Consider the following 25,668-nt stretch of genomic DNA (forward strand, 5'->3'; position numbering starts at 1 on the left):
TCTAATGATACCTTAAATGGGACCTTTTGCATAAAGAATGTTCCAATTGTGTCATATTCATATTGATTAAGCATATTTTCAGTGTATGGAGCACCCCGTAACACCCTGATCTGGTCTGATTTCACTCCTGCGCAGGATTTCCCATTCCCAAACCTGAGCTGATCGCACGGCTGGAACGAGGGGAAGAGCCGTGGGTGCCCGATCTCCAGGCCTGCGAGGAAAGAGAGATCCTGAGAGGCACCCACACAGGTGAGGACTGACACAGAAACCATCTGGGGAATGAAGGAAAAAGTTGCAGGAGTTTCCTTTCCAGGCTTCCTTCCCTGTGAGTGTGTTTTGGGTGAGAAGTGGAGGCAGAATCCAATTGCTCAGTCTTTGTGTTGGGTTTTCCCTCTGTGCTAGTCCTCTTTCTCCCCAGCACAATGACTCGTGTCTGGATTGTCTCTCTCCCAGCACATCATGAGAGAGTGAGTGAGAATGAAGAGGAGAATCATGATGCAGAAGTTCCTGGTAAAGTGGAATCACAGGAGACCTTTATGGGAAGTGCTGCATGGAATTTTTCCCACTGCTTGGAAGAGGGAGAAGCCTGGGGAAATTGGCACAGGTCAGAGAGGCTGCTGGGAAACCACCCAGGGCAGAAAGTGGATTGAATCTATTAACGGTGGGAGAGGAGACCAGGATCTCAGAGCTCAGCAGACAAGGAAGACACACCCTGGCACTGCCTGCATGTGGGAAAAGATTCATTCTGAGCTCACAGCTTGTAACACATCAGACAATCCATACTGGAGAGAAATCCTCCCAATGCTTGAACCATGGGGAAAGCTTCAATAACAGCTTAGACCTTGATAACCACGGGAGATGCCACACAGAAGAGAAACCCTCTCAGTGCCTTGAGTGCGGGAAACATTTCATTTGGAAGTCAGAACTAATTACACATCAGAGATTCCACACACAAGAGACCCCATAAGTGTTTCGTCTTTGGGAAAAGTTTTTCATGTGGAGGTCAGATCTTGTTAAACATCAGGGCATCCACACAGGAGAGAGACCCCATAAGTGGTGGTTTGTTTTTTTTTGATAGAATTGCTGCAAAGAAACCAAGATTTTTTTAAAAAATATTTTTATAAATTTTAATTGCTAAATTTTTTTAGCCTTTGTAGAGTTAATTTTTAACTTTTTTTTTTTAAAAGTGCTTATTTTTTAGAACAATATTTTAATTAACGTAGATGTTACCATTTTCATTATTGTTTTAGGGATGTAAATGTCCCATGCTGTAACTGCTGCTTTTTTTTAATTTTTGCCATATTTTTTTTTATTTGTTGCTTGATTGCTTACCTGGGCCCGATTTTGTTTTTTTTCTTTTTGCTGAACCGTTTTTTTTTATTATGGCTGCCTGACTTTTTGCCTGGACCCAATTCTGTGTGTGGGTTTTGGGTTTTTTTGCTGAACTGTTCCTTTTTATGGGCACAAGCCTTGTTCCACTACCAATTCAGCAAGGAGGGTGGGCTATTTAACTAGGCCCCACCTCTTCTGTTTTTTTTAAACATTTTTGCTTACAAGGGTTACCTTGGGGGGAGAGAGAGCTCAGTGGTTTGAGCATTGGCCTGCTAAACCCAGCGTTGTGAGTTCAATCCTTGAGGGGGCCATTTACGGATCTGGGGCAAAAATCTGTCTGGGGATTGGTCCTGCTTTGAGCAGGGGGTTGGACTAGATGATTTCCTGAGGTCCCTTCCAACCCTGATAATCTATGAGTTATTTCCCATGAGGCTTGCCACCTGGACAGAACACATAGCCAATTGGTGGCTGCATTTCTCCACTGGGTGACCAATCCCAACATAAAAATCCTTTGGGATTCTTGCTGATGAGGTACTATGGAAATGTGTTGGGCTTATCCCCTTGCTGTATTCTGCTAACCTGAGCTCTGCTTTGCTGTAGGGTTGGAATTGGAGACTCCCTCACTGGTTCCTCTAAAGAAGAACCCCAACGTTGTAGTGGTGTCTGAAAAATACAACCTGATGCCGATGAAGAGACAGAGGTTGGTCTGAGCATCCTGCCCTGCTCTGGGGAAAGCGTCCCGACCTTGCACCTGTGGCTTCCTTTGTCTGCCTCACCTTTACACTCTGTCCCTCAGTCCTGAGAATCACTCTGTGTGGAACTGGGAGGCAGGACTCCTGGGTTCTATCCCTGGCTCTTGGGAGGGGAATGGGGTCTAGTGGTTAGAGCGGTGGGGGCTGGGAGGCTGGACTGAGTGCTGAGGGGATTTGCCCGAGGCCCTGTGTGTGGTACAGGCCCAGCATTGGTAACCTTCCCCAAGCCGCCCCTGCTTGCCCCTTCAGCCCCCTGCAAAGCAGCTCTAGGGTTGTGTGTGCTTCCTGTGCTCTGCATGCTAGATCATCACGTGATCTGGGCTTGCCTGCTCCTTGCTCAGGGCAGTGTCTGATCCCTTTCCTGGGCCATGACCTCAGCGTCTCAGTACCATGTCTGCTTTTCCCTCTCACAGCACGTCCGCCCCCTCTGGAGACAACCCACCAGTAGAGAAGAAATGCAAGCCTCTGAACACCACCCCCAACAGCACCAAGGAAATCAAAGTTAAGATCATCCCCGCGCAACGTGAGTACATTGAGGCCCCGGTAGTCAGGATGCCTGGGTTCAGTCCTCAGCACTGGGCAGGGAGTGGGATCTAGTTGGTGAGAGTAACGGAGTTGCAGGGGTGGGGTTGAGAGTCAGGACTCCTGGGTTCTCTCTCTGGTTCTGGGAGGTGACTGGGGCGTAGCATGGGGGAGGAGCGGGATAACACATGAAGTTGCAAGTGCGTGGAGCTTCAGTTTGTATAACCACTTTCGTTCCCCCCCTCTCTGCAGCAATGGAGGGCTTGGGCTTCCTGGATGCCCAGAACTCTGCCCCCATCCCGGGGATCAAGATAAAAAAGAAAAAGAAAGTCTTGTCTCCTACTGCAGTCAAGGTACAAACACCTCTGGGTGGGGGCTGGTGGGTTAGAATAGGGCAGGGAGGGCTGAGAGGCAGGACCCCTTGGTTCTGTCCCCAGCTTGGGGAGTGGAGGGATCTGGTGGGTTAGAGCAGGGGGCTGGGAGGGAGGACCCCTGGGTTCTGACTTCAGCAATGAGAGGGGAGTGGGGTCTGGTGCAGGGACTGAGAGTCACTGGTTCACTTTCCATTACACTGATCCCACACTTCTGTGTCCCAGGCGAGCCCGTTTGAAGGGAAGCTAGTCCCAGAAGCGAGCGCTGTTAAACCATCCTCTCCAGAACCTGGTACTGCATCCAAGCCCGTGGAGGTGGATCGGCCCAGCACTCCTGTGCTGGCAGTAGAGGTCCCAGAGCTGATGGAGACCGGTAAGGATGGGGAAGGCGTTGGAGCCAATGGGTTCTGTTGTGCTAATCCTTGGCGGGTAATAGGTAATTGGTATATCTCCAATTATTACTTATCTCCTAGAACTGGTGTTGGATCAGACCTGATGTTGCCACCCAGGAGGCCATAAAACCCATATTGCATGTGGCTGGGTGGGCCATGCTAGCTGGGATACAGCTGCCTTGGCGGGGGGGCAGCCCCTGTGTTAGCGTAACTGTGGGGCTGGCAGGGCTGTCTTCACCTGGGGGTCCTGGGTTGGGCTCAGGAGGCATTGGCGCCGGTTGTTAGATCCAGGCTCCGTGAGGTTGTGTGTTTGTGTCTGGTCGCTGAGCTGCTCTGTGTCCCATCCCCGCAGCCTCGTCTGAGCAGAACTCGGACGCCAAGCCCTCGGAGAGCGCCGCCGACTCCACGCGGCTTACCAAGAAGGGCAAGAAGAAGAAAACAGTGACTTGGCCTGAGGAGAGCAAACTGCGGGAGTACTTCTACTTCGAGCTGGATGAGACTGAGCTAGGTGAGTAGTGGGGCATGGGCCTTTCCCTCTAGGGGGCACTAGCTCCCATCCAGCACTTGGGTTATGGGACATGGGGGGGCCTTTCCCTCTAGGTGGTGCCAGCTCTGCTCCAGCACGAGGGGACTACCTGGCTTCTGCAGGTGGGCAAAGGGATACAAGGCCTTTGAACTCCTGTTGTGGAGTGGGGGGAGGGAAGGTGTCACTCTTCCCTTCAGCTGGACGGCAGAGGCCTTTCTGTCCCCTGACTAAACCTCTCCCCGTTTCTTCTCCTCCCCGGCAGTCAACGTGAACAAGATCAAGGACTTTGGCGAGGCAGCCAAGCGGGAGATGCTGAAGGACCAGCACGCCTTCAAGACGGCGCGCCGGCTCAGCCACGACGCCATGGGGAAGAAGGTGCCCTGGGTTTACCCCAAGCTCATCGACCTGCCTAGCCCCTTGGTGCAGCCGGGCAGCGGCAGCCGCGAGAAGTTCACCCAGGCCGAGAGGGAGAAGGGCATCCTGCAGGAGATCTTCCTCTTCAAGGAGAGGTGGGTGTGGCCCTGACGGGCAGGGCGCGGGGTTGGAAGGATACTGGAAGTGACGCCGAGGCACCATTTCCCAGTTGCACAATGTAGGCTCTTTAACGGCCAGTATGTCAAATTTAGGGCCACCCACCTGAATCCAGCGTGCCTCTGTCCCTCTCTAGTGGCATATGAGCCGGCTGCTGCCTCTGAGCCTGTCGACTTGGTGGTTTGACTCAGGGACCACAGACCCTGATTTCAGCTCCAGACGTCCCAGCAGATGAGCCCACCAGGGGCCTCTCTAGGTTGCTGGGCACCAGGATCCAGCTCTGACCCTGCTGTCTTTGCTTCCCATGGCGGGTGGATGCTGGGTGGGTGGGTGGACCTGGCCTGTGAGGCTGTGCTGGTAGCATGGGGGTGGGGGGGCATCAGCCTGTGCCGAGAGCCCCACAGTGGGGGGGCTATGACCACATCTCTTGGTGCTGAGATCTGACCAGAATTTCTCCTCTCCACAGCGTTCCAGACAATCTCCACGAACCCGACCCGGAGTCGTACGAACCCCTGCCACCCAAACTCATCCCACTCGACGAGGTACTTCTGGCCCAGGGCCCCAGGTTCTCTGCCCTGCTTTGGGGGCCAGAAGGAGGGGGCCTGTGGGGTAGAGCAGGGGGATTGGTAGTCAGGACTCCTGGATTCGCTCCTCACTGTGGAAGGGGTCTAGGGGTTAGAGCAGGGGGTTCATTTCCCAGCTCCCTGGGGGCCCTTCCTCACTCTGTGTCTCTGTCTCCCCTGTATAAACAGGGACGGGCTAGAGAAGGGCAAAGGCCCAGGAACCCGAGTGCCCAGCCATGACCCGCAGCCCCTGAGGCTGGGGCGTCCTCCCCACCCTCAGCCCATCCTGACTCCAGTGTCTCCTCTGTCCCCTCTCTCAGGAATGCACCATGGACGAGGCCCCCTACCAGGAAGGACTGGACTCAGCCGCCGCCTCACAGTCTCTTGGCGGATCCCGGGCCTCCAAGCTGCCTCCAGTGCTGGCCAACCTGATGCCGGGCCCCGTGTTCCCCAAGAGCCCTCAGGGCCCCAACCCCAGCTCCTCCATGAACGTGCAGGAGATCCTCACCTCCATCACGGTAATTGGAGCTGCTGCGTAGCCTGACTGACCCTATAGGCTCCCCATAGTGGGAGGGTCCGGCACCAAAAGGGTAACCTCTGCGCTGCTCTATGGGTGGGGCCTCCCTGGCCCATCTTCCCCCAGAGCGGACCATTGCTTCCCCCTGCTACCCCACCACTGCTGGAGCGGACCATTGGCCTGGTCTCCCTGCCTCCAGCCTGGGTGAAGGTCCAGCACTTAGGGGGAAGGGGAAACTCGGGCAATGCACCAGCTGAGCAATCGTTGGGGTCGGGGGATGCGTGGGGCGGTGGGACTCTTTCCTATCACTCCCTTCTCCCAAAGCGGTTGAGTCAAGCCAGTCCCTGGCCCCAGCTAGAGGGGTTAATGGACTAGCACAGTGCCCTGGAGTTAAAGGTCAGAGAGAGCTCAGAGGGTGGTGTGGGCGGGGGGGGAGGAGGGACTCTCTGTCTAACCCTGCCCCTCCTGTCTCCCTTCCCTGCACAGGGCGGGCCCAACAGCCACAAGACGGCGGAGCTAATGAAACAGCCGGATTACTCGGACAAGATCAAACACTTGCTTGGCAACCTCCAGACACAGCCCCTGGGGCCCTCAGGAGGTAAGAGACCTGTAGGGAGGGGGCACTGACCCTGTTCTCTCCTCCCACTGCTAGGAGAAAATCCTGTCCTGCCGGTCGCCTTCTGGCTTCTGTTTCTTTGCCTTCTGTCTGTCTCAATGGGGCGCCTGGGACTTATAACCCATCAGCTCCTACAGTTCTAGGGGCTCTGGCAGGTGGGTAATCCGAAGGACGTGACCTTGTTCGTTCGAGTGGCTGGGGCCAGGGGAGAGCTGGTGCACCCAGCATCCTGATGACATCATGGGTGTGCGAGTGCATGTCTGTGTGATTTCCTGCTTTGGGGGTTCCAGGAGAGGTGGCCATGTAAACATGTCCTTGGATAGAATGGGAGGTTGCTGTGAAGGGATGGGAAGTGTAACCCCATTGGCTGTATTTGACCCCTCTGCTCTCGTCTTCCAGTGCCCCACGGGCTGCTGGGCCAAGGGCCTCTCGCCAATGGATTCCCACCTGGACCAAAGAACATGCAGCATTTCCCTCCCGGGGGACCAGGACCCATGCCTGGTAAGCAGGGAGCTACTATCTTCTGTGGGAGGGAGGAAACGCGGGGGGGACGGGGGGGACGGGGGGGACGTCAACCTTCAGCTGGGATGTGCCAGAGTCAGTAGGGCCTGCTGACCGCAGTGTGGTGCTAAGGGGGGTTGTGCTGCAAGGAGCAGGGTAGAGGCTCAGTAGGGGACACTGCCCTGGCAGTCAGTGCTGGCACCAATGCCCCAGTGCGGTGCTAATGGGGGGCTCAGTAAGAGGTGCTGTGTGGCATGGAGTAGAGTAGGGGTTTGGCAGCAGGTGTCTTTTTGCCCTTGGTGCTCAGACAGGGGGGTCTCTAACCTTTGTGCCTCTCTTCCCTGCTCCTAGGTCCCCATGGTGGCCCTGGGGGTCCTAACATGCTCCCAGGTACCAGCATGCTTGGTGGGCCCAGGATAATGGGCCCTCGCCCTCCCCAGCAAGGCAAGTTCTGGGATCCCCCTGACAGTGAAATGCGAGGAAACCCCCAGGGGGGTATGCAAGGGGGTGGCCCCGGCCCAGTGCCCGGACCAAGCCCTTTCCACCGAGGGCGAGGCGGGGAGCCCCCCTTCTGGGATCATGGTGGAGGCCATGGAAGAGGTAATTGCAGGGGGCTTGGCTTACCCTCTAGGGGGATCAGAGGGCCATGGCTTTGGAATGGCCTTGCCCCTTTGTGGAAGGGGCCTGTGAGTCTCCCCTCCCCCATTTTTATCCAGCAGGTGGCAAGGGCCGATGGGGGAGACCCAGCATGCATTTCACCCATTCGATCCTACAGGCCCTGTTCCTTTGGGGGCGGGGCCTTGAGTGACAGAGAGCCCCCTATAGGCCTGTGAGAACAAGGGAGACAGTTTCAGCTGCAGCATTGCATCCTGGGAGCTGTAGTCTTTTTCCCCAGCCCCCGCCCTGCTCTGCCACCACCCTCTGGCCATGCCCTGCCGCCATGGCTGACCTGCACCCCGTTTTCTCTCACGCAGACATGTCGCACCGCCCTGTGTGTCGCCACTTCAAGTTGAAAGGCAGCTGCAGGTACGAGAACAACTGTGCCTTCTACCATCCCGGAGTGAATGGGCCGCCCCAGTGCAGCGCCCAGGGTCCTCCCCCCAGTCTGCCGACGCCCTGTGAAACCGCCCAACACAGCCGCCCCCGCTTCATGGACTCTGGGGTGCCCGCTGTCGGACTTCGGCTGCATCCACCACTTACGGCTTCTGTGAGGCCTTGTAATGCCCGGAAGAGGAAGAAGAAGAAGCAGCAACCCCCCCTGATGGCTGCTGCTACTGAGGAACCACTGCGGGGGGAATTCCCCCCACAACTCCACTCCCTCGTGTATTTTAACATGATGGTGGCGCTGATGAGACATGACTTTGCACCACCCCCCCAGTGACTTTTTGTAAGTCCTAGAGCTGCCGCCTGTGGGTTGTTACCATGTGTACATCTCTGTGGAACTAGCAAAGGTGTAAAACGGGGTGTTGCATGGCTGCCCTACCCGGCTCCGGGCTGTGATCTGGCCACAGGTTCGCCTGCTGCAGACCTAATCTGAAGACATTTTGCCTGGGGAGACTTGACCCTGAGGAGCAGCTGGCCACACTGCTTGGCTCCCCCCAGGGGTGAAAGTAACTTAAAGGACTTGCCGGTACGCCAGAGTCCTGCGGAGGGGGAGGGGCCTCAACCAGAAGAGGCGTGGCCTCTATCAGAAGAGGTGGGGCCTTTAAATCCCAGGGCTTTTAAATCAGGATTTAAAGGGCTTAGTGATTCAGCTAAAGCTAGGAGCTGGGCCCTTTAAATCGCCCTCGGAGCTACCAGCTGCAGAGGCGGCTGGGAGCCCTGGGGTTTGGGCAGGGGTGAAAGTAATTTACATTTCTGAACCATATGGTCCAATCACAAGCAACCCACCTCTCCTATGTACTTCATGGATCCCTCCCATTGCATGACATAGTGGCTTTATTTTCTCTATCTATACTACTACCAGTACTGTCTGTAATAAAACTTTACTATTGGAATAAGCCTGAAAAAGTGATAACTCACTGTCACATTTTTCTCCGTGTCTTTCCTCCAGCCAGGCTGCTGACACTAGGCTCTGTGCTTTCTCCCTGCCTGGCACTGAGTAGCAGCTGCAGGGGCTTCCCTCTAGCTTGCAGCAGGCAGACTGGCTGAGGGAGGGAGAAGCCTGCCTCCTGCATAAGAACAGTTTAAACTCAGCTGTTCCCTGCGCGCTTCAGTAACATTTCAAAGAGGATCTGCAAGCAGTTTGGACATCACAACCATGATCCTCTGCTGGGGAGGAAATGGGATAGATTTGAACTTGGAGATGGTTCCTGATTTTGATTGTGTTTTTTGTGTATAGGAGATCCCCTCATCCCAAGGGCAGAAAAGAACTGCCCCTGCCATGGTCACACACTGTTCTTATGCAGGTAGCAGCAGCAGGCATCTCAGCCAGTCTCCCTACTGCAAGCTAGAGCCTAAAGGAGAACCCCTGCTGGGGGTGGGGCAGGAGGAATGCAGAGCCTTGTCTGCAGCCTCGCTGGAGGAAGGGGAGGGAGGAGATGAGAAACCAATGTGACAGTGAGTTTTCCCCTTCCACCTGCTTTGATTAGCTCTGGATTTAAGCAGTGGAGCCAAATGCTTGTATTTGTTGTGTATATTAGTATTGGAGACAAGATCCCCACATCCCGGGGGCAGACAAGGACTGCCCCTGCCATGGTCAAACACACCCTCCCTACTCCCCCCAGCTACTGTGAGTGAAATTAACAAGGATGCCAGAAGCCACTCCTAACCCCCAGGGCTGAACCACTCAGAGAACAGCTGAGTTTAAACTATTCTTATGCAGGGGGCGGGCTTCTCCCACCCTCAGCCAGTCTCCTTTTCGTACCAGTCCTCCGTACCGGCTTACTTTCACCTCTGGCTCCCCCAGAAATACTGCCCTCCCTAGGCATGTGGTCAGGAGACTTCTCCCTCCATCTGGCCGCAGCAGGATACCCAATCCTTCAGTAGGGGAGGAGAGGGGTCCCTTAACCACTGCCCCCCACCCACTGAGCAAAGGGGGTGCTTGTTAACTCCACCCCCTTCATGGGGTCGTTGTAGATAAAGCTCTGCATTCAGTATCTTCATATGACTTTGTATTAAGCCTATCCACATATAACCTCTTTGTCTCAAGTCCTTTGATATAGGAACTTTGTATCAGATCTGTGGAAGAAAACAAGCCCTCGCTCTGCATTTGTAAGCAACAAGGTATTTTTGTTGTTACATTTTTTACAACAATAACAACATTTCTAAACTAACCAAAAGCAATAAGTATTAACATTTTTATTGTAATAATATGATGGGGTTGTTTTGGAGCCTTAGTTACATAACACAGTACATTATAATTAGTACATAAGGTAGATACTTTATAGGCTGTTTGAAAAGCGTGTTTTTTAATTTGATATATATTTTGAAGCACATGGATTTGACCTTGTAATTTAGAGATTATTTTTTAACCTTTGGTAGGAGTGAAAGTAGGTTTTGGAATTGGTCGGGTATTAAGATGGTTCAATTAAAAGGTATTTGAAACCTAAGGGCTAATTGTAGGACTCTATCCACAGGCCAATAGACAATATGATTTTTCTGCAGCAGTGTTGAGATTAAAATGTATGTCTTGCAAAGTGGTGGCCTGAACATTTACACAGCTGTTATTAGCTTGAAAGAGCAGGTATTTTGTTAGGGTAGTTTTTTGTTCCATACCCTTCCGACAAATATTGTTATGGACCGTGACAACTTTTTCATGCTTTAGCTTTTGTACTCACTGAAGCTGTGGGGGTTTTAAAGGCTGAAGTGTTTATTGGGTTTTTATTTTTATTTAAACATTGGGTGTTATTTTAGGAGCGCTGACTATAAATTGGCTAGGCATACCAGGTGGTTTAATTTTTTAAATATTACGATGAATTATTTAATTTCACATGCATTTTTTCCCGGACCCGGCAGGATTTGGTATGTGGGAGCCCACACCCCTTCATGTGGCCCGTATGCTTGGAAGGAGCACTGTGAGTGTCTGCACTTTTACCCTGAAAACCTCCAAGTATGTCTTCATGGCCACAAATTAGATGGCACTCCTGAAGCATTAGCAAGGGCAGTGGGCCAAGTCTGATGCTTAAGATTACTCTGAATGGCCATGAACTGGTCATTTAGGAAATTCCGAATCTCTGAACAGGCCTGATCCCACTTCAGTTTCTTTTCTGCCTCAGTCATATTCAGTACCATCTATGTTAGCAGTTCCTGGGTCATCGAACTAAGGGCGGAGATAAACCCAGGTGAAGGCTGAAATTGGTAAATTACATGTTAACTAGGCTCCAGTAATAAGACCTGTGGCTTTTTTCAGCTGCTCGAGGTTTTTATCTTGTAACTGGGTAACCAAATAACAATAAGGACCCCTTTTATCGGGAATAATTAACCCTGCTGTGAAACCCACTAATCTCAATTTTGGATTCTTAAGGCTCATTTGTAATGATATTATATACTTTACTGACTCATCTGTTTTTCAAACAATATAGATTACTAAGGTGTGAAGGCCTTGGCCATTGGGTTTCATTAGAATATATGGTATTGTCTGTATTTGGGTATGTTACAGGGGTGGTAGTGGAGAAAATGTGGAGGTAGTGGCAGCAAGGCGCCTTTGGTATTTGTTATCTGAAAGCCAATTAGGGAGAGCAATACATGCTGAACGTACTTGGCCAAAAACACAGGGTGCAGCTTGTGGAATAAACCCCAAAGTTCAATTAATACCACATTTCTAAGCATGGGTCCCACAAGTTACTCTCTGCTAGTGTATAATTTTTTTGGTTTTTTCATCAGGGCCAGTCTTTAATGTCTTTTGTAGTCAGATATCAGAGGGGTAGCCGTGTTTGCTGCTTTTACAGATTCAGACTAAGAGTCTAGTGGCACCTTATAGACTAACAGACGTTTGGGAGCATGAGCTTTTGTGGGTGAATACCCACTTCGTCGGATGCATGTAGTGGAAATTTCAACTACATGCATCATCCGATGAAGTGGGTATTCACCCATGAAAGCTCATGCTCCCAAACGTCTGTTAGTCTATAAGGTGCCACTAGACTCTTTGCTGCTTTTGTAGTCAGGAGTCCCTGGATTTTGGTGGTTTCAGTGGCATGAGCATTCCTCCTTTCCTGGAGCAGTTGTGGTTTAGTACCATGCAGGAGAGAGGTTACCAGCACCTCGTCCTGTGGTATTTGGGTTTTTTTTAGCAGATGTTGGATGTATGGTGGTTTTGTCAATGGACAAGGGAGAGGTTACTAGCACTTTACCTTGTTCTTGTCTCCTGCTGTCCAGAAGAAGGAAAAGTACCAGCAGAAGAGAGACTGATCCGTAGTCAGAGTGGTATTATCTCGAGGTGGAGGGGCCTTTTTGCAGTGAGAAGCATGGGTCCAGGCAGTCAGTCCCTGGCACTTCACAGTAGTGTTGGTAGTCAGCAGGATTTGGTAAGGGTCTTTCCAGCCTGGGGCCAGAGCAGTCTTTCGCTGATGGACCTTTATGTAGACCCAGTCTCCTGATTTTAACGAATGGCAGGGTTGCTTTGGATCCTTGGATAGTGCTTCTTTCACCTGTGACTAAAGAGGCCTAACCCATTGTATTAATGGCTGGCAGTAATTATTATATCACAGTGAAGGATTTTGCAGGCTTAAAGCAGCAAGAGCAGCCCCACCGCTCCTGTTCAGGGTGTCCCTGGGCTCTCGCCATTACTGCCTGTCCAGGTATTTTGCTGGGGCCCCTCTGTGACAGTCTAAACCAGCTTTCTGTGGTGTTTTTAAGGTTTCCAAAACAATGCGGTTTCAGGGACACGAAGCTCAGCTCCCCCTTTCACTATTTTATCTGTTTTGTATTTTTGCAGCCCCTAAACTTTTTGTTTTGTTTTTTTCTGCTGGCCTTGCTGTTTTGCAGACTTGTGCAGCTGGATTTCTCTTTTTTTATGGCTGTTCGGGCACATTCAAGCCCCCCTCTTCCTTGGCTGTGAGCAGTGTCCTTGGGTGTCTTATCTTCAGACTGAGCTTGCTAGCTTCAGTGTTGAGTTAACGCATTCTGATTTTTTTGGCTTCTTGTAACCTACAAAGGAAACTTTCACTTTTCACTTACACATTTTTTTTAATTTAAGAATTAACACATACACATTGCCCATTATACAGTGCTTTAGTCTTATTTAATTTATGCCACATACACCCTTCTTTATTACAGAACTTTGGAGCAACAAGCCAGGACAAGCACACTCACTTTTGAGGAGTCCACTCGGTACAACCTCTGGTGTTTTTAATAGCTTTTCTTTCTTCCCAACCTTCTGGCTTGATCCGGGGTAGCCAGAAGGATCCCAAGTGTAATACGGAGAGTGGGCTAACTTTTTATGTCATTGCTTCCAAAGTCTGTTGGGGTGCAATTTTAACAACAATTTTTTTCAATTGAAAGGTCTGGCCAGCTAAATTTCTTTTTTTTACTTTAGCAAGTATATTAGAACTTTAGTGTGTCATGTTCCCTGATACTATCGAAAACACTGTTCCAAGTTGGATAAAACAAGTATTTGCATTTTGGTTTAACCCTTTCATTTGATTTTGAACTAGGCTGTCCTGTAGAAAAATTAAACACAACAGTTTTAGCCACAAGACAAAGAACACAAGACATAATTTCTGTTGTGCCAGTAAATTCATGGTATGTTAGATTGCTCTGGCATCAGCTTTCTCTAATTTTTTTTTTCCGAAAGACAAAAAGAACATACGTCTACCCCTTTGGGGGCGACCAGTCATTGCTTAACTTTTTTTTTTGTATACAAATACTCTTGCTGATTGCAGTCACAACAGAAGAATTACCCTCATATTCTCTGTTTGTTTTATAGGCAGGTCAGATTTTAGTGGCTTTTACCTTTATCAGTTCAGTAATTTGCATTAACACAAATGTTTCTGGTTTGCTTTTGGATCCAAAGCCATTCACAACTTAAAACTCTTACTTAAAGGGACACAACCTTTACCAGAGTTCTGATCGCCTTTTACTTTTAACTTCCGCTTTCAAAACGCACAGTGATCTGAAAGGGAAAACACCACCTCTTGTATTCCCTTAGAGCCTAATAGGAGTTTAATTAAGTAGCACTGTGTATTTACTTTCCTTTTTTACAATATACACTGCATGTTTTTTCATGCTGAGGGTTTGTAGGGGGGAGAGGGTGAGAATATGCAGAGGAGGCTGTGCCTGCTAAGACACTCCCCTCCAGGCCTGGAATGGAGCCAAGATCCTGAGTCCTGCTATACTATCAGCAACTATCTCTGAAACCCACCTGTAAAGCATCTCCTGGCCCTGCTAGCTACTGCTATTAGTTACTCTGGTAAGTTCAAGTGGCAGAGGGCTGGGTGGTGGAGCTAAAGGCTCCAACCTTCCTGGGTGTTAGTATGATGCCACAGCATTGAATTTGTTTTTTCAGTTTGCTTTTTAAAAAGGGGCCCTGTGCAGCAATTGCTCTGAGGGGACGGGTGGTGAGCACCTCCTGCTGCACTGGTTGCTCTAAGAAATGGGGAAGGGAGGTGTCAGAGTCTGAGGTTTAATCCCCTCCTGCCTGGGCAGCAGGATTCTGTGTGGCTGCTTCCCTGCACCAACCTAGAGGCCAGGATAGAGAGGCTGACATGAAGTGACCAGAACCAGCACCACACCATGCTGGTGGAATAGTGCCCCTGATTGTCCCCTGCCAGCCCTTTTATGGCTGAAGAGAAGCTTCCCCAGGTGCCTTGGCCCACAACAATTTGTACAATGGCCAACAGCCTGATGCTGTGGTGTCCCCCTCTCCAATCACCTCTGTGATATGTTAACTCTGAAACCTACTGATGGCTGTTTGGCATTCACAGGTGGTCCAAGGAGGACAGCTGCACAGTGCTCAATGAGCCAATCTACTCTACTGGCCAGTCAACTTTCCAGCCATTAACTCTGAAACCTACTGTTGACAGTGCAACTGGTAAATAGGACTTGGGCTGCAGGGGGCGGTAAGATGAACAGCTCAATCTCCTCACCTTGTTTACATCATGGTGGGTGGGGGGGTGAGTCTGAAACTGACCAACAATGACTTGGCCATCATTAACCACCTCATACTAATCATGTTCATTGACACAGCCTGGATGGTGTCAGGGGGGAAACAGACCCAAATATAAGGTCACTTCCAGCCTTGACTCACCCTTGCCTTATCTAACACCTAGAGGGCCTGTTGCAGTCACCTTCAGCTCAGTTTTTTCCCCACCCCTGCTGCCGTTGTTGATCCATGAAGCATTTAACAGCTATGCTGAGCCCCACCCCATGCAGCATCAGCTCAATGGGGTGTATTAGAATCAAGTACCCACCACAGCCGCCAAGGGCCACAGCCCAGCCTGTGCTAAAGGAGAGAGGCTGAAGGAACAGACACGCTCCCAACAGATGCAGGATGCAACAAGGGAGGGCTGAATCGGCCTGGCAGAGCTGAACATGGGGGCTACAGCTCCGAAGGCACCAGGCTAATGTGCTGACAGGTGGAAGCAGATAGGGGACAAGGGGGTGTCTACACTTGCCCAGCCTGGGTTCAGCTCCTAGGGACTGGTTCACTTAAGGCAGCGGTTCTCAACCAAGGGGGGACACACCCCTGTGAGTACACACACGTCTTCCAGGGGGTACGTCAACTTATTGAGACGTTGGCCTCGTTTTACAACAGGCTACATCGAAATGCACCAGCCAAGTCAGTACAAACTAACATTTCATACAATGACTTGTTTATACTGCTTTATACACTGACATGTAAGAACAATAGTTATATTCCAGTCAGTTTATAATTATATGGTAAAAACGAGAGAGCAATTTTTCAGTACTAGGGCTGTGAGACATCTGATTTTGTGAGCAAGTCATTTTTAAGTGAGATGAAACTTAGGAGTACACAAAACAAATCAGCCTCCTGCAAGGGGTACAGGAGCCTGGAAAGGGAGAGAGCCACTGATTTAGGGAGCAAGACACAGGGGCCTTTCCACACTGGGGGACTGGGCTCTGCTCCAGCCAGTTGTGAGAATTGGGCCTATGACTTTACCCTAATTGAAGCCCCTCAGGGTTCCCTCCCCCTAGGGTACAGATGTGGGGACCTGCATGAAAGATCCCCTAAGCTTATTTCTACCAGCTTTGATTAAAAACTCCCCAAGGCACAAATTCTCCCTTGTACCTTGGATTAGGTAATGCTGCCACCACCAAGTGATTAGACAAAACTCAGGGAAAGGACCACTTGGAGTTCCTACACCTCTCTAATATCCCCCCAAGCCCTACACCCCCTTTCCTGGGGAGGCTTGAGAATAAACAAGATGAGCGCAGACCAACCTTGGGGTTTTTTAGGACACTTAAAAAATACCCAGAACTTTATTAGAAAGAAAAAAGGTGAAAGAAGCACCTCTGTGAAATTTGAATGGAAGATAATCTCACAGGGCAATCAGATTCAAAACACAGAGGATTTCTCTCTGGGCAAAACTTTAAAGTTACAAAAAGAAAACCAGGAATATACCTCCCTCTCAGCACAGAGAGAATCACAAGCCAAAATAAAAGTAAGCTAACACATTCCCTTGCTAGTACTTACTAATTATAATGCAGTCGGATTGCTTGCTTTCTTGATCAGTCTCCAGCAAGCAAACAGAACACAGAGAGAACAGACCAAAAAAAAAAAAAGCCTCCCCTGCACCCTGATTTGAAAGTATCTTGTCCCGTTATTGGTCCTTTTGGTCAGGTGCCAGCCAGGTTACCTGAGCTTCTTAACCCTTTACAGGTAAAAGGATTTTGTGCCTCTAGCCAGGAGAGATTTTATTGTACTGTATACAGGAAGGTTGTTACCCTTCCCTTTATAGTTATGACAGAGCCCCCTGTGAGTAACAAGTTCATTAGCTGACACCATACCAACCCTGTGGACTGGAAAAGGTCTGAAAGGGTGAGAACTCCCCTGGCTTAGCCCAAACACACAGGCCTGGAATTCCAGTAGGAGGCCTGGGCTAAGCTCAGGCCAGGTTAGAAACAGCATCAAGCCAGAGCTCCAATACCCCATTACAGTGTGTCAGAAACTAGGCCCAAGGGAGTACAAAATGAGGGGGCTGGGCTAGCCTCCCCCTCCCCCCACATTCCTTGTGAGGGTTCTTAAAGAGACTCAAGGGAGAAAAATTGGCAACTGGAGTGGAATTGGCTACTGTCTGGCAGCCTTCCCCGGTGGCTTCTGGGACCCCGGGCCCACCCTCAGCCAAATGGACAGAGACGGCCTGAGCAGGGTGGGTCAAAGAGGGACCCAGAGACCGCCTCCACTTGCTGCAGTGAAATCCCAGCCCTTTAAATACTGCCTGCAGCTTCAGTGGCTGGGCTGGGGCCGGGATTTAAAGGGCTCGGAGCTCCCCGCCACTGCGGGGAGCCCAGAGCCCTTTAAATACTACCCGCAGCTTTGGCGGCTGGGCTGGGGCAGGCCCTTTAAATCCCAGCTCGAGCCTTTTAAATCCCAGCTGGAACTGCAGTAGGGACTTAAAGGGCCCGGAGCTCCGCAGCGGCCGCTGTCCCGGGCCCTTTAATTTGTCCATGAGCCCCAGGGGCTCCCAGCCACCTGTACAGCTGAGAGCCCTGGGTTGATTTAAATGTATACATGTATAATGTATGTGATTTACTTGCGGGGGAGGGCAAGGTGGAAGTTTTGCCTAGGGCACAAAATACACTGGTCTACAATTTTTGAGAAGTCGTCTGCTTCAGAGATAAAATGTGCTATTTATTATGTATTTTGATGTGCTGAATTCAAATATGACAATTAAAACAACTGATTGGCCACTGTTTCTAAGATATTTAAGTTTTTACATTTTATGTCTATGTATATTGTGTAGATAGTAGAGTTTTAATCATAAATTGTAAACCTAGATCTTTTCATGTGTTTATGGTTGCTTTACATGATAATATTTCAGCTGTCCTGTTTATGTAACACTTTAAAAATCAGCAAAAGGGTTATCTAACTAAAATTTATTATGAAACAAAAGGCAAAAAACTATTATGTACATAGTTTAGTCCTATTCAGTGTCTACTCGGTGCTTCTTGGCTTGTCTCTTGTATTCATTAAATGGAGCATCTCTTGTCACTGTCCAGCAATAGTCTGCAAGCATTGATGGGCTCCATTTGCCCTGATAGCGTTTCTCCATTGTTGCAATGTCCTGGTGAAATCACTCGCCGTGCTCGTCGCTCACTGCTCCGCAGTTCGGTGGGAAAAAATCTAGATGAGAGTGCAAAAAATGTATCTTTAGTGACATATTGCAACTAAGGCTTTTGTATGCCTTGAGGAGGTTTTCCACCAACAACCTGTAGTTGTCTGCCTTGTTGTTTCCGAGAAAATTTATTGCCGCTAACTGGAAGGCTTTCCATGCCGTCTTTTCCTTGCCACGCAGTGCATGGTCAAATGCATCATCTCGAAGAAGTTCACGAATCTGAAGACCAGCAAAGACACCTTCCTTTATCTTAGCTTCACTTAACCTTGGAAATTTTCCACTGAGGTACTTGAAAGCTGCTTGTGTTTTGTTAATGGCCCTTACAAAGTCCTTCATCAGACCCAGCTTGATGTGTAAGGGTGGTAACAAAATCTTCCTTGATTCAACAAGTGATGGATGCTGAACACTTTTCCTCCCAGGCTCCAATGACTGTCGGAGTGGCCAATCTTTCTTGATGTAGTGGGAATCTCTTGCACGACTATCCCATTCGCAGAGAAAACAGCAGTACTTTGTGTATCCAGTCTGCAGACCAAGCAAGAGAGCAACAACCTTCAAATCGCCACAAAGCTGCCACTGATGTTGGTCATAGTTTATGCATCTCAAAAGTTGTTTCATGTTGCCATAGGTTTCCTTCATATGGACTGCATGACCAACTGGAATTGATGGCAAAACATTGCCATTATGCAGCAAAACAGATTTAAGACTCGTCTTCGATGAATCAATGAACAGTCTCCACTCATCTGGATCGTGAACGATGTTGAGGGCTGCCATCACACCATGGATGTTGTTGCAGGCTACAAGATCACCTTATATGAAGAAGAATGGGACAAGATCCTTTTGACGGTCACGGAACATGGAAACACTGACATCACCTGCCAGGAGATTCCACTGCTGTAGTCTGGAGCCCAACAGCTCTGCCTTACTCTTGGGTAGTTCCAAATCCCTGACAAGGTCATTCAGTTTACCTTGTGTTATGAGGTGTGGTTCAGAGGAGGAGGATGGGAGAAAATGTGGGTCCTGTGACATTGATGGTTCAGGACCAGAAGTTTCATCCTTTTCCTCTTCCTCGTCTGACTCAAGTGAGAATGATTCTGGTGCATCAGGAACCAGCAGTCTTTCTCCGTGGGATACTGGGCGTATAGCTGATGGAATGTTTGGATAATGCACAGTCCACTTTTTCTTCTTTGACACACCTTTCCCAACTGGAGGCACCATGCAGAAGTAACAATTGCTGGTATGATCTGTTGGCTCTCTCCAAATCATTGGCACTGCAAAAGGCATAGATTTCCTTTTCCTGTTCAACCACTGGCGAAGATTTGTTGCATATGTGTGGGGCCCACCTCTTGTCCTGATCTCCAATTTTGCAGCCAAAATAAAGGTGATAGGCTTTCTTAACCATAGTGGTTATCCTGCGCTTTTGTGATGCAAAAGTCACTTCACCACAAACATAGCAGAAGTTATCTGCACTGTTCACACAAGTACGAGGCATCTCTGCTCACTTTGGCTAAACAGAAATGTGTCCCTTTGCAAAATCAAACACTGACAAATAAGAGAGCACGACACTGTATGATTTCTAGAGCTGATATAGGGCAATTTGTTCAGCACAGTGATGTAAGCTTCGTTATGATTGCATCATCCATGACTTCTAGGAATAGCATGATGCAATTCATATAATGTATGACGCAATACCAGCTTCAGATTGGATCATTCATTGTTTTGCCTAAAAAGCAAGTACTGTCCAAACCCAGTCATAGATTTATTCATAGATCCAGTCAAAGATGTATTTTAGTCATTTCTGGTTTAAATTGAGATCCCTTCCCTTTATAACTCACTTATCCTCTGCCATTCCCAAGTCAAGAGTCGTATATACTGACCCAATAGCATATCTTGAAAACTAGAACCAATCAACAATTTCAAGCATCATTTTCATTCTCAGTGACCCAGAATTAGTAGAGTTTGATGACATTTATTTCAGAAGCATTTTGGCTGTAGAGCAGTGATATCCTTGCACCGGCCCTGGCCCCAGGCACTTGCAGGTGTCCTGGTAGGGCAGGTTGAAGTTGCGCTGCAGGTACTCGGTCGCTGTCTCCTGCATGTTCAGGCAGCTGGTCGGCATATTGCTGCCAGGCAAACGTGACCTTCTTGGCTACTGCTCAGGACTTGCTACCACCTGGTCAAGGGGTTGCAAATTAGGAGGGATGGGGGTTTGTGGTCGAAAACACTCACAATTCCCTCCCTCCTAGCTGCTGGTATAATTTGCATTATACACATGGACACAAATACAGAGAAGTATTTTTCAAATTTTAAAAACTTTATTATAGCCTGGTATGTAAATAAAAAGCTAGCTTTTTGTTCAAAGATGTTTTTAACAACAACTATTTACAGATAATGTCATTTTTCTGATAAATAACTGAACGATGCACATTTTTTGCACTTGTATTCCTGCTTCTTATCAGTGAGGATTTTGTGGTTGGTTACTTCTGGAATGCAGGGCATATGTGCCCACCTCTTGCAAGAATCACACTGGACCTTTGATAAGTAACAATTGAGAAAATGAAATCACAGAAGTTATAATATTGCACATACTTTCCATTCACTCATGCTATTCCTTCCACCTGTCAGCATTACCTAAGATATACCTATCACAGTGGTGGGCAAACTTTTTGGCCTGAGAGCCACATCGGGGATCTGAAACTGGATGGATGGATGGATTGGGAAGGCCGTGCTTCCCCAAACAGCCTGGGCCCTGCCCCCTATCTGCCCCCTCCCACTTCCCATGCTCTGATGTGAACTGTTGTGAGACTTCACGTACACATATAGTGATAAGAGACTCTTTTAAATACTCAAAATGTGACACAGAGTTTGAGGGAATGTAGGTAAATTATTTCACTGCACCAAGTCACCTAAAGCAGTAAAGTAGTGCTGGGGACAGCAGCGAGGGGGTTTGGCATCAGTACCAGGTTTACAATGACACTGTGGCGCCAGGCCCACACTGAGAAGGGGCCCATTATGGACCCCTCTAACCCATCCACAAAGCTGGATCTGGCCCCTCGCCTCCTATCAAGGCCGGCTATTGTGGATGAAGGGTTCGGATGTGGGTGAGTAGGTCTCTAGAGCGCCTGGTGGGGTGTGCTGGGCAGTGAGGGGGTAGAAGGTGCTCAGCAGTGGGGAAGGTTTGTATGTTTTGGGGTGCTGGGGAATGGGTTTTTTGGGGGGAACACTTGGCAGTTCGAGGTGGGGAGATCTGTGTGTGTTGGGGGCTGTGCAGTGGGGGAGATCAGTGTGTATTGGGGCGCTGGGAAGCATGGGAGGTCTGTGGGGGGCACTGGGCAGTGAAGGGATCTGGGGGCTCTGGGTGGGGGTGTGCTGGGCATAGTGGTCTGTGGGAGGGCACTGGGCATAGGGATTTGTGGGGGTCTCTGGGTGGTGTGGCACTGGGTGTAGGGGATCAAAGGGGTGCTGGGCAGGGGTGGGGGGTAGCATAGTGTGGCATGGGCCTGCTCCCAAGCGCAGAAGCACAATGGCAGCAGCACAGGGCCAGGTGGGCCAGTGTGCATCTGGCAGTTGCCAGTTTGTAAACAGTGCCCTTGTACTGGGCTGGGTGGAGCGGGGCTGTCCCTGCCGTGCCATGACCCATCTCCCATTGCCCCCAGCCAGCCCCTCGCTTTGAGGACTCTGCTCCATATCCCCATTGCCCCCATGGGGACCCACAGAAATGTTTAGCACTGGGCCCACAAAAGGTTAACCTGGCCCTATTTGGGGCGCAGGCTCTGGGTGGGAGTTGGGGTGCAGGAGGGGTGCAGGCTATGGGGAGTTTGGGTGAGGGGTGCGGGCTCTGACCTGGGGCAGGGGATTGGGGTACATACAGGAGTGGATGTGGACGTGTGGGCCCTGGGAGGGAGTTAGCAACTCAGAACGTTATATAAGAGAAAGGAGCTGCAGTGATTTCATATAGACATAGAAACTGATAGAAGACACTTTTCCATAGTCAAAACGTGAGAGGCAGAGTGTGAGGGAGGGAGGGGGCATCTGTACAATATTTCACTGCATTCAGTCTCCTGGCTGGAGCAGTAACCGCCCTGCAGCACTTGTGTAAGACAGAGAGGAGCTGCGGTGTCTAAGCTTTGACAGTCTAGGACAGGGGTAGGCAACCTATGGCACATGTGCCGAAGGCGGCACATGAGCTGATTTTCAGTGGCACTCACACTGCCAGGTCCTGGCCACCAGTCCTGGGGGCTCTGCATTTTAATTTAATTTTAAATGAAGCTTCTTAAACATTTTAAAAGCCTTATTTACTTTACATACAACAATAGTTTAGTTAGATATTATAGACATATAGAAAGAGACCTTCTAAAAATGTTAACATGTATTGCTGGCACGCAAAACCTTAAATTAGAGTGAATAAATGAAGATTCGGCACACCCATGGCCAGGGCTTCCATTTAGGTGACCTAGGCAGTCGACTAGGGTGCCAGGATTTGGGGGGTGGAGGCGGCAGGTGGCTCCGGTGGACCTCCCACAGGCATGCCTGTGGAGGGTCCACTGGTCCCGCGGCTCCGGTGGAGCATCCGCAGGCACACCTGTGGTAGGTCCACCAGAGCTGCGGGACCAGCGGACTCTCCGCAGAGACGCCTGCGGGAGGTCCACCGGAGCCGCGGGACCGGCGGCGAAATGGGTAGAGCCGGCCCTGCCCCTAGGGCGCCAAAAACCCTGGCACCGCTCCTGGGCACACCACTTCTGAAAGGTTGCCAATCCCTGGTCTAGGAATTGGGCTGCCTGTGCCTTTAAGACCCAGGCCCAGCAACCCACCCCCTGCTCCGGGGCTGACATGCAGCGTCCTGGGAGCAGAACGAAAACAGCCTCTGCACCCCCCAGACTCCCGACACCCCCACATTTGCGAGCACAGTAGGTGGCTCATCCCGAGGGACCACTGTTCCCCCCCCTCCCTAAACGGGGGTTTTGTCCCCGCACAGGGTCTGGCAGCGTTTCCCCCCCTGGGCTTAACCCCGGCTACCACCCCCCACCCCCGATTTTCCCCCTTAGCCCCTCTTCTGCCACTACCTAGAGTAGCTTGATCCCCCGCCCCCCAGCCAGTAAATTTCTGCCCCCTGCTCAGACCCTGATGCCCCCCCACTGCGATTTGACCCTTGAGCCTTTTAAACTCCCCCAAAGAGGAGGCAGCAAATGGCAAGGAGAAGTGAGGGCAGAGAGGGCAGTGGCAACAGCGAAAGTTACTGGGCATGCGCAGTTCGGGTGAGCGTGCTCAGTGCACCCACAGTAGGGAATTGGGAGAGGGAGGTTTTTCTGACGTTACCCTCTAGTCCATTGTCCAGCCTCCTCAGCTCCCTCCACCCCTGACTTCTCCAGAGCACTGCTTAGCTCCAGGATGCTGCCTCCTGGGTCCTAGTGCCCTTCAACCTCATCTTCTATGTGTGCTGGGTCCTGTTTCTGGACAACTGGCGAGTGCCTAGGGGAGGAGGACACAGGGCAAGGGGGTGACAGAGGGAAGAGGCAATGCCAGAGTGGTAGGGTGGGAAGCTTGCACAGAACCTGCACACACTCTATCCAGCTCAGGCCAGAACCAGTGCCCCTCCCATGTATAAGGAACGAATTCCCACACAGTTGTAGGAAAAACAAAACAAAACAGTATCAGAGGGGGAGCCATGTTAGTCTGGATCTGTAAAAGCAGCAGAGTCCTGTGGAACCTTATAGATTAACAGATGATGAAGTGGGTGTTCACCCAGGAAAGCTCATGCTCCAATACGTCTGTTAGTCTGTAAGGTGCCACAGGACTCTTTGCTGCTAAAACAAAACAGCCAATTCTTGACACCAGCACTTTCACTTTTACAGGACCTTCCATCGAGGGGCTTCAGATTTATGATGCCCTGTGTTCAGTACTGTACCGAACTGTACTGAACATCAAAGAAATCCAATGTTTTTCTTTGATGTATTTTTCTGTACTGGGATGCTCAGGCAACCAATCTCTTTCCTTTTGCTCAGTCTAGTTCCACAGGTCAATGCATCTTTGTACTTCGAAGGGGTTGCAAAAGCACTGGAGGAAGCTCAACACAGAATGTTCTAGGTTTCTCCCTCCTCTTTCCCTCAAGGATTTTAAATCTATGTCTTAGGAGGCTACAATAGAAAGACTGGCTGAACAGGCTAAGACAGGGCTCTGTCCATTTGCTGGGTCTCTAGCAGTTCAATCCATCAGAAAAGTACCTCACATTTGATTGCTTTGGAGTTTCATTCCAAAAACTTAAAGCTAAATAACCCTGGAGTTGGTCCTCATTTTTCTGCCTCAAAACAAACTACTTTCTTTCCCAAGTGGAACATGCTGGGTAAGCCTGGGATGAGTGTGATTTGAGATGGGAATGAGAACAAAGGCCAATTCCTGCTCATGGTTACACCTGTGTAGCCTTATTGACTTCCCAGAGAACAGATTTTGCACACGAATAGATTTTGGTCTCTTCTGCTTTTTCACACCTGGTATAAGCAAAATCTCCTCCCCTAAACACTGAGCACTTTAAGGGAAAAAGGAAGCCAGGTCTGCAATCTGCTTGATCCTTCATTCTATACCAGCCTAGGAAGCAACCGCCAGACCTGATGGGTGTCACTACAGCAGCTTTGGTGGACTGTTCTTTTGAAATATCATTAAGATGCTGATTTTCACTGAAGTCTTTTTGTTCTGGGGGGCAGAGAACACAACAGGGACTAGCTCTGTTTTGTCAGCTCCTAGACATTCAAAAGCTGAAAGGCTTTAGATTCAATTTGTTTAATGTTTCAACAGTGATTTTGAAGCGATAACATAGCATGACTGCAACAAGGAGTCCAGTGGCACCTCAAAGACTAACAGTTTGGGATGCCATGTATCTGAAGAAGTGAGGTTTTTTACCCACGAAAGCTTATGCCCAAAGAAATCTGTTAGTCTTTAAGGTGCCACCGGACTCTTTGTTGTTTTTGTGGATACAGACTAACACGGCTACCCCCTGATACATACTTGATGGCATGACTGGGCAGTGGGCAACCATCTAAAGATCTGTGTCACTTCTAGCTGTGACCTTTTTCTTACAGAATAGAAGCTGGCTGCCTCCCAGGCTGCAGTCCGAGTGAGGTAGGGTATGTGGTGTGAAGTCCATAGCTTGGGGAAAACACCTGCCCAGGGCTGGGCTTTGCACTGGGCCATGTGGAGAGCTGAGGGTAGAAGCGCAAGATTGAAAGAGGTGAGCAGGATGAGGAATGTTGCAGAGGTGTTTCCCCCTCCCCCACAGCCTCAGCTCGCCGCGCTGCCAGCCCCCGCGCCGTAACAAGGGCAAGGCGAGTGAGGCACTTGCCTTGGGCGCGCAAAGCGGAGGGGTGCAGCTCTACTGCCCAAGCAGGGCAGAGGAGAAAAAAAAAGCCGCGATCGGCGGCAGTTCGGCAGCAGGTCTTTTCCTCCGAGAGGGACCGAAGGACCCACCACCGAATTGCCGCCGAAGAGCCTGGAGCCGGCCCTTGCCTCGGGTGCAAAAATTCCTTGTTACGGCTCTGGCCAGTGCGATGCCCTGGGTGGCAGGGCTGCGAGCGCCTGCCAGGTGGTGTGGTGCAGAGCTGCCAGCCTGTCCTGGTGCTCTGGGCTGCGTGGCATGGCCGGCTTTGGCTGGACAGCACACTAATGGGAAGTGGAGCAGGGGGGTTGGATAGGGGGCAGGGGCCTCTGGAGGGGCGGTCAGCGGGTGGGGGTGTGGATATGGGTCGGGGCGGTCAGTGGGCTGGGAATAGGGGGTTGCATGGGGGCAGTGGGCTGGGGGGCAGTTAGGGGACAGGGGTGAGGGG

The 25,668-nt window shown here is 50.2% G+C and overlaps 2 protein-coding genes across 4 annotated transcripts in view; one reads left to right on the top strand and one right to left on the bottom strand.

The window, feature by feature from the left end:
* The first annotated feature begins 297 nt into the window (after nucleotides 1–297).
* On the top strand, nucleotides 298–8,457 carry LOC120383888 (serine/threonine-protein phosphatase 1 regulatory subunit 10-like). Of its 3 annotated transcripts, XM_039502198.1 has the most exons (13): nucleotides 298–510; nucleotides 1,933–2,032; nucleotides 2,498–2,607; nucleotides 2,859–2,959; nucleotides 3,203–3,350; nucleotides 3,722–3,877; nucleotides 4,158–4,404; nucleotides 4,893–4,968; nucleotides 5,310–5,507; nucleotides 5,993–6,104; nucleotides 6,522–6,623; nucleotides 6,975–7,067; nucleotides 7,598–8,457. In XM_039502198.1, the coding sequence occupies exons 1-13, from the start codon at nucleotides 423–425 to the stop codon at nucleotides 8,002–8,004; spliced, it is 1,938 nt and encodes a 645-aa protein (XP_039358132.1). In that variant the 5' UTR covers nucleotides 298–422; the 3' UTR covers nucleotides 8,005–8,457. The 3 variants fall into 3 exon arrangements, with proteins under 3 accessions (XP_039358132.1, XP_039358133.1, XP_039358134.1); XM_039502199.1 differs by lacking the exon at nucleotides 6,975–7,067; XM_039502200.1 differs by lacking the exon at nucleotides 5,310–5,507.
* A 14,802-nt stretch (nucleotides 8,458–23,259) lies between these two features.
* Nucleotides 23,260–25,668, bottom strand: part of LOC120383512 (butyrophilin subfamily 3 member A2-like) — a 51,708-nt gene continuing 49,299 nt past the window's right edge. The window contains exon 17 of the mRNA XM_039501682.1: nucleotides 23,260–23,323. Within this exon, the coding sequence (XP_039357616.1) occupies nucleotides 23,260–23,323 (64 nt within the window). The remainder of the gene's footprint in view (nucleotides 23,324–25,668) is intronic.

This window comes from Mauremys reevesii, linkage group 15 (genome assembly GCF_016161935.1).
Source record: "Mauremys reevesii isolate NIE-2019 linkage group 15, ASM1616193v1, whole genome shotgun sequence".
Lineage (NCBI taxonomy): Eukaryota > Metazoa > Chordata > Testudines > Geoemydidae > Mauremys > Mauremys reevesii.

Excerpts from the sequence above, each read along its gene's own strand:
- LOC120383888 (XM_039502198.1), top strand. The coding sequence starts at position 423 with ATGACTCGTGTCTGGATTGTCTCTCTCCCAGCACATCATGAGAGAGTG. Across the intron at positions 3,351-3,721 it reads CCCAGAGCTGATGGAGACCG|CCTCGTCTGAGCAGAACTCG; the intron begins GTAAGGATGGGG and ends CCATCCCCGCAG. Across the intron at positions 6,624-6,974 it reads GGGACCAGGACCCATGCCTG|GTCCCCATGGTGGCCCTGGG; the intron begins GTAAGCAGGGAG and ends CCCTGCTCCTAG.